Source organism: Bos taurus, chromosome 23 (assembly GCF_002263795.3).
Source record: "Bos taurus isolate L1 Dominette 01449 registration number 42190680 breed Hereford chromosome 23, ARS-UCD2.0, whole genome shotgun sequence".
Lineage (NCBI taxonomy): Eukaryota > Metazoa > Chordata > Mammalia > Artiodactyla > Bovidae > Bos > Bos taurus.
In genome coordinates, this window is record NC_037350.1 from 24,482,082 (window position 1) to 24,497,140 (window position 15,059).

General features: G+C 43.7%; 1 protein-coding gene across 1 annotated transcript in view; it reads right to left on the reverse strand.

The window, feature by feature from the left end:
* The window catches only part of PKHD1 (PKHD1 ciliary IPT domain containing fibrocystin/polyductin), a 441,675-nt gene that overhangs the window by 410,799 nt on the left and 15,817 nt on the right, over positions 1 to 15,059 (reverse strand). The window contains 7 exon segments of the mRNA XM_002697311.6: positions 4,145 to 4,240; positions 5,261 to 5,362; positions 6,846 to 6,916; positions 7,830 to 7,869; positions 8,379 to 8,443; positions 9,444 to 9,518; positions 11,440 to 11,518. Coding sequence (XP_002697357.3) covers positions 4,145 to 4,240; positions 5,261 to 5,362; positions 6,846 to 6,916; positions 7,830 to 7,869; positions 8,379 to 8,443; positions 9,444 to 9,518; positions 11,440 to 11,518 — 528 coding nt within the window.

A 15,059-nucleotide genomic window follows, 5' to 3' on the forward strand; every position in this document is an offset into this window, starting at 1 on the left:
GAGACACCTGACAAGGAGCAGTAAGGGGCATCTTCTCAGAGGACCATAAAGAACCAAGGAGCGCTTTTTAATGGGAGTGTCCAGATAAGAGAAAAATGCGAAAAAGCAAAAAAGGCTTGTGAAGCCAGGAGTGCACTTCAGTGCACTTTTAATGTCATGAGAACTCTATTCCCTAAACCCTCTTTGTCCCCCAAAATTGGCAATCCTCACATTTTTCATGAGTCCTGACCTCAGTTTGTGAACATGCAGCAAATCATGTGACAGGCTGCCATTACATAACATTCTAAATGTCATCTATTTATTTGTTTTATATTAAAAAAAAAAAAAACCCTGAGACCAAAGACATATGTGTAATCAGTCAGTACAGGTCAGTTCAGTTGCTCAGTCATGTTCGACTCTTTGTGACTCCATGGACTGCAGCACACCAGGATTCCCTGTCCATCACCAACTCCCAGAGCTTGCTCAAACTCATGTTCATTGAATCAGTGATGCCATCCAACCATCTCATCCTCTGTCATCCCCTTCTCCTCCTGCCTTCAATCCTTCCCAGCATCAGGGTCTTTTCCAGTGAGTCAGTTCTTCACATCAGGTGGCCAAAGTATTGGAGCTTCAGCTTCAGCATCAGTCCTTCCAATGAATATTCAGGACTGACTTCCTTTAGGATTAACTGGTTTGATCTCCTTGCTGTCCAAGGGACTCTCAAGAGTCTTCTCCAACACCACAGTTCGAAAGCATCAATTCTTTGGCACTCAGCTTCCTTTATAGTCTAACTCTCACATCCATATATGACTACTGGAAAAATCATAGCTTTGACTAGACAGACCTTTGTCAACAAAGTAATGTCTCTGCTTTTTAAAATACTGCATTGTGTTATCAATGCTGCTAAGTCACTTCAGTCGTGTCCGACTCTGTGCAATCCCATAGACGGAAGCCCACCAGGCTCCCCTGTCCCTGGGATTCTCCAGGCAAGAACACTGGAGTGGGTTGCCATTTCCTTCTCCAATGCATGAAAGTGAAAAGTGAAAGTGAAGTTGCTCAGTCGTGTCCAACTCTTAGCGACCCCATGGACTGCAGCCTACCAGGCTCCTCCGTCCATGGGATTTTCCAGGCAAGAGTACTGGAGTGGGGTGCCATTGCCTTCTCCTATACTGGCTACTAATTGGGTTGACGGTAAAAGCTCTGGAATCACCCATGGATGGGTTCAGAGTCCAGCTCTACCACTTACTTGATGGGCAGCTTTGAGCAAACTGCTTCACATCTTTATTTTCTCCTGCATCAAAATGGGGTCAATAGTAAACAGAGAAACTGCTCTAAAGACTAAGGGAGCTGAGTTACACGGCAATTATATCTCAATAAAGCCGTGGGGAGAAGTAAAGTCAGTTTGACAAATCTGGAGGGAAAAAGACAAAGGGAGCTTAAAATATATATACAAAGAGCCGGAAATATAAGTACTCAGTAAAGGATAGCTAGGGCTGTTATTATTATTTTTAATTCCTGTTGTTATTCCCTGTTAAATCCTAAGAAGGGGAAACAGATAAGGAATAAGCAGAAAAATAACATCATATTTTAATGTACTATTTGAGGTTTCTCAGGCTCAGCAGGATTGATATTTGGAGCTGGATAACTCCATTGTGGGGCTTCCCTGGTGCTGCCTGCAATGCGTTTTAAGGGCTGTACTGAAGGATGTTTAGCAGCACTTCCAGCCTCTACCCACTAGAGGTCAGTAGCACCGCCATCCCAGTTGTAAGGACCGAACACTGCCAAGTGCCCCACGCCTGCTACTGACAACAGCTGCAAAACAGGATCATTTGTCCTGTTACCCAATGCATGAATTATTATTCATTATTACCCAACACAGGGCTGTGTGCCCGATACACACTGAGGCCAAACAATACCAAAACATCGGAGCCTGGAACAGAGAAAGGTTTACCGCAGAGCCATGCAAGAAGAGTGGCTCATGACTTTAAAAAAAACCCAAGCTCCCTGAAAGCTTTTCAGCAAAGTCCTTTTATAGGGAAGGTGAGGGAGGGGCATTATTAGTTGTTGCAAATTTCTAGGTGTCAGATCTTTTGTTCTTGAGGTCAGGCCATAATGTTCCAGTCTCCATCAAAACAAATGTTAGTCTCTGTTCTGACAAGAAAGGGCAAGGTCCCAAGAAGGCTCAACCTTCACCCTCTGAGATCCAGGTCCTAGTTAAGAGGAGGGGGGGTCCCTGCGGGTGCTGGTTACCCTGCCCAGGGAATGTATGGCCAGCACTCAAGTTTGGGTCCTCCTGCCAGTGCCCAGCCTAGCTGAGGAGGCAGCTTTCAGCTGGCGGTGCCCTCAGGTATCCAGACCTTACCCAGTCACCATCACAGAGGACTCCAGCTGCCCCTCAGGATCCTCAGGCCGCCCAAATCGGGGCTGCATCCCATGAACTGCAACCCATGGAGACCCCTGTCGCCATTAGGTCGCAGAGGCAAAGATAAGGGGAGAAGTCGTCCTTGACTCAAGACCTGCGCCGGTCAATGGGAGGCTGGGGTGAGGGCTTGGGAGCTTTGCAGGACACAGCCCTCATCCTGTCCCTGAGACCCCCAGCTCACCCGCCAGCCTGAGACCAGACAGCCTGGAGGGCCCTGGGGAGGAGACTGTGATCTGCCTGTCTAGAGCTAACGATCGAATGTTAACAGCTGCCTGTCCACCCCACCCCTGCTACTCTTCCATAAAAGAAATTCCAAAAGCATTGTATAAAGGACACTGACAACCATCCAGAACTGCCACATTGTGTTTTCTATATACATTTTATTTATAATGTACACTTTAAACTCTTTTGATCTTATTTTAGAGCAACATTCTTCAAACTTGCCTGCTAAATGTAATAAGGAAGCCTAGAAATGCAATAAAAATTACTTCCTCAAGTTAAAAAAATCAGCAGCACTCAGGAAATTCCCCTACCACGACCCTGGTAGCTTCCAGCAGGAACCGCTGTGATAGGAATCAGACTCTCTATTCCCTGAATTCAGACTCACATTTTCTCCATCACTTGCTTCATATAGTCATTTGTTACCTTGGATTAGAGCTTTCCTTGAGTAAAGACCACAGATCAGGGACCTGGAGAATGCCCAGCCTAAGCTTTGAATGAGTTTTTACACCCGAATGGCCTTTCTTTAGAAAGTTTTCCCCTCGATGAGACTCAGGAGATGAACTCCCCTGCCTGTGCTTTTAACTGTGAAGTCAGCCCCTGTGGGGCATGTAGGACTCCAGACACCAACTACCCTTCATCCCTAACTACACCTGAGATCCTGTTCTAACACTTCCCAGAAAAGTGCTTCCCTGGTGCACTTGCAATTTGTAGACATGGGGTAGGAGGTTTAAACACAGAAGGTGGACTTTCCTGGTGGTCCAGTGGTTAAGAATCCGCCTTGCAATTCAGGATACATGGGTTCGATCCTTGGTCCGAGAAGATCCCACATGCCATGGGGCAACTAAGCCAGTGTGCCACAACAACTGAAGCCCGTGGGTCTAGAGCCTGTGCTTCATGAGAGAAGCCACTACAGTGAGAAGCCCGTGCGCTACAACGAAGAAAGCTCATGTGCAGCAATGAAGATCCAGCCAAAAATAAATAAATAGTGGAAAAGGACCAGTGGAACCTGCCCCCCTGCCCCCTCTGTTTCTGGTGGCCCCATCACAATACAGCTCTACTTTTCAGAGTAACAGACAGCTGCTCACAACAGCAAAGAAACAACATTTAAATGCACCCCATTACACCCCACTCTCTGCCTCATCTAACCGTCCTATGAGCAAAGAAGAAGCAGTCTGTTGCTCTGTCTTCTTAGAGCATGAACTGGAGTGCAACTGACCCAGAGCATGGAGGAGGCAGCTCAGGCTTTTCCACCAATCACTATGGGAACATCTTGATGGCAGTTACACTTCCTGGATTGTGGTTTCCACTGAACCCACTGGCCATTCAGTCGCCTGGGGCTAGGAGTCCCGGGTGTTGTCAAGCATCTGAGTAAAGCTAAGAATACCTCTGAAAGAAAAGCTCTGATCCATGATGCAGGACTCACTGAGCAGCCAATCAAACAGCTGAGATCAGATTCAAACGCCTTCCTTTCCACTTCCTGCCCCTTGTGGTTAAAAAATGTCACCGTGACGACTTCCTTACCTGCCTGAGGAGCAGAGAGCCTTGCACCTTTACTCGGGGCCCTGGTGGTACACTCAATCCTCCTGGGAGACACATGTCTAATATCACACGGAATGCCTGAGGGGGAATTTAAATTAGATTCAGATCTCAGTAGCAATATCAGTGGAGATACAGATGTGGCCAGAGGACCACACTAAAGTAGACAGGCTCCTGTTGCAGGGCAAAAGGCCGGAAGTGGAGAGTAGCGAGAAAGTTGTGGGAGGAGGCAAGAAAGAGAGAATGCAGAGCAGTGGAACACAGGCCACTTAGAACAATCAGGAAGAAAGCAATGTTAGCCATGCCGTTCCCTGGAGATGACCAAGCTAGGGAAGGGAACTGTGACAGGAGAGTGTGAAAACATCGTCCAGTATCCTTGGTGTCACCAGCTAGAAGAGCATCCCATCAGGCAGAACAAAGGATTCTAGGCAGGTTCCACAAAAGCATTTGCCCAGGGGGCATTCCAGAAGAATTGGTGTAACAAATGCCCACCCACTCCTGCTTATTCCTACAAACAGGGCTAAGGAGGAGGGAGTAAGGTTGCCTTTTAGAAGGAGTGAGAAGTGAATAAAGTGAAAATGTTAGTCACTCAGTCATGTCCCACTCTTTGGGACCCCATGGACTGTAGCCCACCAGGCTTCTCTATCCATGGAATTCTTCAGGGAAGAATACTGGAGTGGGTAACCATTCCCTTCTCCAAGGGATCTTCCCAACTCAGGGATTGAGCCCTGGTCTCCTGCAATGCAGACAGGTTCTTTACCATCTGAGCTGCCAGGGAAGCCCTTAAAAGAAATACTTTTGTGAAGAGGAGCTGTGCCCTTGCTTCTCTTCCCTCCCCAGATGGGGACACCAAAGGGACTTGCTCTGATTTGTGAGTGTATCTGCAACAGGGCATTCTGTTACATGTTTGCAGAGCTGCAAGGCCAAAATCCCCTCCTTTTCCCAGTCTCAACCAAACATAGGACAAAGACCGTGGAACAGGGTCCCAGGAGGAGTCAGAAGAGGCAAAGATTGCTTCCCTTCCACCCTCTCCAGGCCAAAAGAGATATATAATATCCTACAGCATTCAAGTATGAACTCTTTTCAGTCATTTCAACTTACCTGCAATGGTAACCTGAGCAGGGTTGTCAAAGAAGTCTCCTATAATTGTGATGTCTGTTCTTCCCCCAAGGCTCCCAGTTTCTGGAAACACAGACAGTATTTCTGCAAGAGGAAAAGAAAAGTAAGTTTCCAAATATAATCCAGGATGTGACCCGAATAATAATATAATCATGTTGCTGCTGTTGAGTCACTAAGTCCTATCGAATTCTTTGTGACCCCATGGACTGTAGCCCGCTAGGTTCCTCTGTCCATGGGATTTTCCAGGCAAGAATACTGGAGTGGATTGCCATATCCTTCTCCAGGGGATCTTCCCAACCCAAGGATCGAACCCACATCTCTTGTGTCTCCTGCACTGCAGGCAGATTCTTTACCGTCTGAGCCACTATACAGGATCAATATTTAAAAAGAGTGGGAATTGCAGCTTTTCCCATGAGTTTCCCCATGGTTGCTCATGCTGTCAGCAAAAATCCCTGCATACCATGAGGCTTTCTTAGGACATCTGTCTCCTCACTTCAAGGACCCTATTTATACATCACAGAACAATAGGTTATACTTTATAGAGACCTCAACTCCGCATGCATTGGTCAAGGTCTCAGTTTACACATATGAGTCTGTGATTTGCTCTAAGCAAAAGAATGAGTTACACTGTCATATGCCACAAGTCCCCAGGAATTTAACTTTTTCTGATCTTTTCCCCTCCTATGATCAAACTTTGAGAGTTCTAAGTTTCATCCCCTCAAAGCGAACAAGTAGTCATGTTCTCTCATTAATTGAAGGTACAAAGAGGCTAATTATGAGTGGTTACCACTCCAAAACAAAAGCAAGGGTCAAAATCCAGCTTTGACAGAGGTAGGCCACCTACAGAGTGAATGGCATCGACCCCTTCACTTAGGAAATTTCTTGCACTTTTGGCAAAGGTAGATTTCTGCTGCCTCTGGGATTTGAATCAGCCTCACAACTTTTCAGTGGTTTTGAGATTGTACTCAACTTGAGAAGCTAGCACTCACTTTCAGGAGTCAGCTTTCTAGTCCTAGACTGAGTTCACAATTTCATGCAAGTTTCCAGTTTTTCAGATTTTGGTTTTTTTTGTATACTCATCAGATAGCAACACAAACTTCGCATCTGTATCAGCAAATCATAAATCCTTGCATGAATACTCAGAGGTAAGATGCTAAAATAACTACAAAGATGTGCTTTTAGATTTTTCAGCGCCATCTCTTTTCTGTTATTCTTTTAGAACATACAATAAGGATGATTCCCCTTTCTTTTACTCAGTCTATATCCCTAGATTTTGTATAAAAATCCATGACCAAGCCTCTTCTAATATTTTAATTTTACTTTGAATTTAATTTCAATCATTAATAGATAAATATTAAATTTAATATTCAAAAAGTTAATATAGTAAATAAAGTCAACACTCATCAAGGAACTTATTCTCACACAAAACCAAAGGGCCATCAATGACTGCAGGGAAAGCTTTAGGTGTTAATGATCATAGAGAAATGGCCAGAGGAAGTCAGAGAGAGTTCAAGGTCCAGGGTGGTGTGAGGGAAGGGGGGAGAAATACCGTGAAGGAAAATGGTACCTGAGTACGTCTGGTACAGAAAAAGGTCTTGCTTCGCACTGACCAGCCATGCATCCTTGTGTATCACTGACCTCCAAAAAAAGAAAAAAAGAAAAAAAAAACCCACAAAATTGTGTTTTGGATGAAAATTGCATCTGGGATTTCATTTTTTAGATTGCTTGAAAGAAGATCACTAACTTTTAGTGATCTTTAAAACTGTTTAGATACCGGCTCCTTTTGATGACTAGAGAATACCAATGGGGCAAAGTTTGTTTTCTGATCTATAAAATTACATGGGAATAATAATACCTACTTTACAGAGTGTGACTAGCATTAAACGGAATAATGAATGTGAAAGGGCTTGGTGTGGAATTGGCCCGTGGGAGGTAGTCAATAGATGCTAGTTTTATTCCTTCCTAAAAAAGAGTCAGAGACACAAAGAGCAAATCTCCCTATGTTGAGCTGAGTAGCTGTAGGTCATGTGTTATTATCTTCACAATGAAATTAATATCAGCTAGGCAATGCCCTTTTCAGGAAACACTGAAAAGTACATAGTGTCAGAATATGAGGTAAGGCAAGCAGAAATCCAGACTCCACATTTCTCTCTCCAGAGTTCTATAAAATCTGGACCCCTTCCATCTTAAAGAAGTCATTTCTTGGAATGACACAAAGCACTTTATGGAACTATGTACTGTTTTAAAATTCCATTAAAAAAATTAAAAAAAATAAAATAAAATTCCAGTATTATGAGATTACTTAAGTAATTCCCCAAATTCTGTATCTTTATCCCATTGAAACATTTATGTCACTTCAAGATGAGTGCACAGGACACAGTTATATTCACTCAGGTGTAAAAAAAGAATCAAGTAGGTACCTGGAGATTTATTACACTACTGTTTGTATACATTTGAAATTTTCCATTATAAAAGGTTAAAGAAAACTAAGCAAGACAAGAGAGTAGATAATGTAAGATAAAAATAAATTTGCTTCCTCCCAGTTACTTACTTTCCTTTGTTAAATACTGAGAAACTAACATTCTGGGAGCCTGTAACAAACAGAAATAAGCATCAATACAGGAACCTGCATGAACTACATGGGCCAGGACATCGCTATCATAAAGCAAGAAGTCCAGCGATCACCAAGGTACCACCCGCACCTTAACGTCTCTAACAGTGCTCGAAATAAACACGTTCCAGACTCGCATTGCATCAGCAGTGGCGACGTCTAACAATACAAGGATAAATGTAATAGCAATAGAGCAGCTAAGAACTGGCTTGGAGTTAGACCAAGAAGGATAAATCCTGCTCCACTGGTTACTAGCTTCAACTTTCTTTCCTACAAAGCAAGAACAATCCCACCAGCCTCACAGGTGCATGTGTGAGGATTAATTTAGTTTATATTTAAGCTGCTTCCTAGAGCGTCTCCCAGAGAATTCTCAACAAATGGTAATTATTAGTATCATTCTCAGGAGAACCAATTCTTGAAATAGTTTTTTTCTGGACACAGAGACACAGATGGATAAGACTTTAAAATTCTGTTACTTCTCAAACAGACCAATGTAGTTGCCTTCCACACGACATTGCAGAGTCCCAAGACCATGGTCTTCCTGAATAGGATAGCTAGGGAAAAACAGGAAAAGGTAAGAGATAAGAATTACCTGGCAATTCACTTCAGAAGCTCTGGTTCTTTACCCAGGAAAGTTATAAAACAAAATAAAATTATAACTAGAGTTATCATCAATACATACACTACCAGTCAAACACATAGTGTGAGAGACAAAATTTAACGTACTCCTTACCTCCATTGGGTTCTTTCTTTCCAAAGTCTGTTTTATGACAAGGACAGCAAGATCATTATCACCCTCCCCCCAAAAAAAGTCTATTAGCAAGTTTGAACCTGAAACAGGAAAATTCTGAGCAAACCAATGGAAGATACCAGGAAGAAATCACATTATACAATTTGCCTCTTCTAAACACTAGTCCCAAAAAGGTAAGTCATAGGGTACAGAAGGTTAACCCACTCAGTCCCAAGTGATTTGAAAAAGCCAGAAAAATGTTGATTATCTCAAAAGTAAGCACATAGATACTCATTTTCTAAATTTTCCTTGTAATAAATAAACAATTGAACAACTGAAACTTTAGTGTTTTTTTCCTCTGGCTAGTCGATACAGTACAGTGGGTGAGAGGATGAACTCTGGATATAGTACAGTGGTTAACAGGATGAACTCCAGAGGCTAGTAAGTGGACCCAGGTTCAAATCCCAGCTCTGCCACTTGCTCGTAGTGAGACTCTGGGCAATTACTTAACCTCTCTGTGCCTCAGCTCCCAAATCTGTAAAGTGAGACTAAGAGCTGTATGTACTTACAAGGTTATTGGCTGCCTTCAATGTGAAAGTGTTCATGCAGTAAGCACTTATTATTAGCTACCTGTCTTTTCAAGAAAGCTTTCTGAACCCACTTCAGGTTGCATTGTGAATCGATGACTGTGCCATTTCTAGGAAGTCTAAAGATAAGGCAGTCAACAGGCATGGGTGCTTTAAATTAAAAATAGATGTTTATGTGTGTGCTATGCCCACGTGGGAGAGCCTAAAAACATAGATATTGGCAAGAAAGATACTCACTGGGATCCCGTCTGTCTGTTTACAAGAGAGCAAGGAGTGATCCATTTGTCTCCCTGAGCTTCCAAAATCAGTGGACTGGATACAAAAGGGGAACAACAGACACAAGTCAAGAGGGAGTGCTCTCTGCAAACATTTCTGGAAAAACTCAGAGGAAACACTATTGTGAACATTCATCTCTTAACTTATGGGGCATTAGTGCAGGTGGCTGGGGACTGTCCCCAGAGGAGATGCTAAATCAGACCCTCAACCCTAGGGCAGGGTGCATAACACTCATCTGTGGCCCATACTTTCACACCAGTGAGGGAGCACTGCCCCTTCCAGAAAAATCATCATCATCTCCTCCTTGACTATACTGGGTCTACACAGAGCCACTGAGGAGTGTACACCTGTGTTCCTCCCAAACAGTATCCCAGACCAAGGCTGCGATGGGACCAAGTACTGAGTATGGCATACCGTCAGGGATGTACTTGGGGCCTCAAGCCTCCATGGGAAGAGTAATTTCCATTCAAGACAAGTTGACTATTTTATTATTATTATTAGGCCGCAGCCTAGCTTGCTGTATCTTAGCTCCCTAACTAGGGATCAACTGTGGCCATAGCAGTGAAAAGTGCCGAGTCCTAACCACTGGGCTGCCCGGGAATTCCCTGACCATTATTTTACGCCAGAAATGTAGATCCTGAAAGCAGTCAACTTCAAAATCAAAGATTTGTAGCAGAACATGAGGATTCCCCCACTCTATCCAAGGGGTAGAGGAAAAATTAGACATACTATGTGGCGTCCCTCAGCAGAGCATCTCATGAGGCTGTGGTCCTTCTACCTTATAAACCCTCACTCTAACTGCTTCATGCTGAGTAACCACAGTTGCTTAGAGGTTCTCACGAACATCTCAATTCACTTTCCATTTTAAAAGTCTCCAATGAAAAAAGTCACATCGGCATCCTACGTACCCAACCCTTTGCAAGCCCACCAAGGTCCTCTGTCCATCAAATCACCCAGACAAGAATATTGGAGTGGGTTGCTGTTTCCTTCTCCAAGGGATCTTCCTGACCCAGGGATCAAACCCATGTCTCCTGCTTGGCAGGCAGATTCTTTACCACGAAGCTACTAGAGAAGCCCTAATCATTCCCCCAAAATATTAAAAACTCAATTGCTTGCACAAACACCATATGACATCACTCATATGTGGAAACTAGAATATGATGCAAATGAACTTATCTTCAAAACAGAAAGACTCACAGACATAGAGAACAGACTTGCGGTTGCTAAGGGGGAGGAGAAGAGGAGGAAGACAGGATCAGGAGCTTGGGATTAACAGATGCAAACTATTACATATACTAATAGGATGGATAAACAATAAGGTCATACTGTATAGCACAGGGAAATATATTCAGTGTCCTGTGATAAACCATAATGGAAAATAATATGAAAAAGAATGTATATATATATATATATAGAGAGAGAGAGAGATAGACATAAAACTGAATCACTTTGCTGTACAGCAGAAATTAACACATTGTAAATCAACTAGACTGCAATAAAATAAATTTTAAAAATAGCTCAATGGCTTTCTGTACATTTTCCACATTTTTGTCTGATCACACTAACAGAATTTCTAAATATACAGATGGATAACAAACAAGGATGTTACAGTGGTCAGGTTCACACATGGTTATAAAGGATTTATTCCAGCTTGAGAAACAAGAGGGAAAAGGGGAAGAATCAAGAAAGAAAATCCACAGATGCAATTACAGTCCAACTCACACTGTGCCCAGAGTGACTAGTTGTCAGTGAATAAATGGACCAACTTAATCGACCAGTTGCAATTACATTAGCCAAGTTTGCTGAAGCCCAGCTCACCAGGGACCATAAACTGCAAAGAGGAAAATAGCAGTTCTGTGCCAACTGCTCACAATTTATTGCTCTCAAGGAAGCTGGTCTCAGGGAGCAATCCTGCGTATCTGTAACAGGTCGAACACAGAAACAAGCACACACTTACCTATCAATGTACTCAGCATCAAAATCAAAGGTTTCTGACCTTCCAGTGATAATCCAGCCATACACATGTATTAGCTTTCCTGTTTCAAAAAAAATTTTTTTAATTAACCTATTCAGCTCACACTCTAAATATATAACATACACTGTATTTCGTTTTCAGTTATCTCTACTCAAAATGGCCAAACTGGTCATGACTCAGAATTCTAACACAGTTTTATAAATTGTACAACAGGAAAGGATCACCAAGTACGACCCAGTCATCAATCAAAGAAGCAAAAACAATCAACCATTGCCACTGCAGACTTTATCAGGTTGGTATGGAGCAGAAGGAGTAGCAGAGCTTCCTCAGTCCCCGGGAGGGAGGGATGGAGGGAGGAAGGGAGGGAGGGCCTGCTGAAATACACCGCCTTGTTCCCCTCTTGGCTGTGTATAGACCACTCACCTACACGGGATTTAAGAATAATATTCTTTGGGAGTGTTCCATGTGACTTTCCTCTGGACACATGTGATAAGAGAAGGCTCATATCACACGATCTGGATGGATATTCAAAAATACTAAACTTTTTTCTGTATCTCAGAGTACAAAAGATAAATGTCACGGATGAACTGATCGGGTAGGAAGTCAGAAAGAAGGACACGAGAGAGCAACAGAGCCCTGGCTTAAAGAATGAGCCACTGCACATAGTATTCATTCAACAAAAATACTTATGTTCAAACATCAGGCAAAATGGGGATCCACAGACAGTTGGCACTGCCTTGCTCACTGATGAGGATGACTTGCTCAGCTGGGTCTGCTCTATCCAATTTGCAGAGATTTCCATTGGGTAGCAAGTTTTCCCCTGATACTCGCCTCTTTTGAGTTTGTAGGAATAGGGGAGCAGGCATCAACAACCCTTTTCATCAAGGGCACTCTCAGCACTACCCCCAACTTCTCTGCTCAGAGGACCTGGGAAAGAAATCTAGAACAGCCCCTTCTCAGAAACATTCTGGGACCCATACCAGATGCTACTTGAGCTGACTTCCTCCAGTTGAAAAACACCTAGATTCAGATCTGTGGAACGGCATGAAGCAAGGTTTGAAGCAAACATAGCAAGGCAATGCAGTTCAAGTTCACCACACAATCCCACAACCTGCAAGAGTATGCCTTCTAAATAATGATAGAATTTAACCATTAAGGCTGTCATCTTCCAGTATCACAATGCTAAGAGATAAGAAAGGTGCTGGTTAACTAGACAAAACCTCAAAATTAGAAGAGAGAAGGGCACCTATAGGGCTCATGAGGCCACTGACTTCAGAGGACTTTGAATTTCTTCATGGCTACACTTAAGGCCAAAAAAAGAACATGACCAAGAAGTAATGCTCCTGACATACTGTGCACATGTTTTATTAATAGGAAGTGATTTTAGCTGCAGTCATTGGATGACTGGTCCTAAAACAATGGAAAACTTCCAGGAAGTACGGCAGGCACTTGACCAGAGAAAGAGTACAATGAGTGGGAAGTTAGTCGACTTAGACAAAGGTCATGGGATTGGCGGAAGCCTAGGGCTTCCCTGGTAGCTTGGCTGGTAAAGAATCTGCCTGCAATGCAGGAGAACCTGGTTCAATTTCTTGGTCGGGAAGATCCCCTGGAGAAGGGATAAGTTACCCACTCCAGTATTCTTGGATTTCCCTGGTGGCTCAGACAGTAAAGAATCTCCCTGCAATCCAGGAGACCTGGGTTCAGTCCCTGGGTTGGGAAGATCCCCTGGAGGAGGGCATGGCAACCCACTTCAGTATTCTTGCCTGGAGAATCACCGTGGACAGAGGAGCCCTGTGGGGAGCCCAGTGGGCTACAGTCCATGGGGTTGGGGTTGCAAAGAATTGGACGTGACTGAGCAGCTAATCACAGCACAGCACGTAGAGTCTGAAGGTCTCTACTACTGTTGCCATCTAGCAAAATAACTCACCTTCATTTCATTAGGGCTAAATGATCAGTTTCCTGGCTTTGGCAGGCATGATTTCTACAACTGATGGGCACAATTTTAAAAACGAATAGGAGGTTATAGAAACTAGGAATTCCCACGAGTTTTTGTTTTATTTCTAAACAAAGAAGCCCAACAGCAGCTGACAAATGGCCAAGCCAGACCACGTGCTGGGGGAGGTAGGGGGTGGATTCCACGTTACAGTGGAGGACTGTTAACCACATATAGGAAATCAACTGCTCACAAAATATCTCTGCTGTCCCCGCTATCTCCCCCATCTCCGCGGCTGCTACTCTGGGCAGGCTTCCCAAAGGAAATGAGAGTAATCGTCTGGAAAGTGATTTTGAAGATGCAGCCATGTGGATCCGGCCCAGAGGGACCACTCCAACCAGTTCTCCCTGAAGGTGGAAAAGACAGTGTGAAGAACTCAAACTGGGTGGGGGAAATGGCCTTGATTAATCTGAGTGCCAGCTGATGCCCTGCGTCACACTGCTCACAACAGGCTCCCTCCTCATCCCTCATCCTAACAAGGCTTCTATCGTCCAAACAGGGGGAGCGAAATGACAGCATGTGACTTTCACAGGTCACATCTCTTTTTAATAAAACATGATCATGTCTTGATTATTGAGATGAATGGAATGGAGCAGATCTGTGAATAATGTGACTAATAATGCCAAATTCGTATTCTTCAGGATGTAATTTAAAAAACACATACATCTGTGTGTCTATACACACACATGCGCCAAAAAGTACAGACACTTCATTGAGTAAGATATTCATTTCGACATTCCTGAGCCATTCGAAACTAGATCAGTTCATGTATTGAGACCCAATCACAAGTAAAAGCTGAACAACTTGTATCCCCATACTTATACCATCTGGAATCCCTGAACAAACAAGAAACCTAAAATACGTGTAGGAATTCGTCAAGAATCAGACTGCAAATTGTATGTAATCCTAGCTCTGTTTACTACTTAGTTTTAAAGCAGGCTTGGCAGGCCTTAGTTGCAATGCTTTCTTTTGAGTCCAGCCTCAACCCCACTAGCGTTCTCTCTTCTCTTCTGTCCTCTTGGTCTCTGCATATCCATGTGCTCGCTAACTCATAAACAAACTCCCAGGATGAGGACCAGAGTTAATGGCCTTCCAATTGGCACCCAACTCGGCTCAATACAAAATACAATCAATGTAAGGTACATGGGCCCACTCTAGATTCTGTCTGGGTCCAAACCTCAGCTTGACCACTCGTTAGGGGTATGCCTTTAAACAATGGAACTAATAATAGTTCTTATAGCACTAGGTGTTATGAGGATCTAATGAGATAATATAAACCAAAAGCTTAGAACAGATCCTGGCTCCCAGCAAGGGTCAATAAAGGTTTGCTAGTACATGGGTGTGGAGAAGGTGACGGCACCCCACTCCAGTACTCTTGCCTGGAAAATCCCACGGATGGAGGAGCCTGGTAGGCTGCAGTCCATGGGGTTGTGAAGAGTCGGACACGACTGAGCGACTTCACTTTCACTTTTCACTTGCATGCATTGGAGAAGGAAATGGCAACCCACTCCAGTGTTCTTGCCTGGAGAATCCCAGGGACAGGGGAGCCTGGTGGGCTGCCGTCTATGGGGTCACACAGAGTCAGACACGACTGAAGTGACTTAGCAGC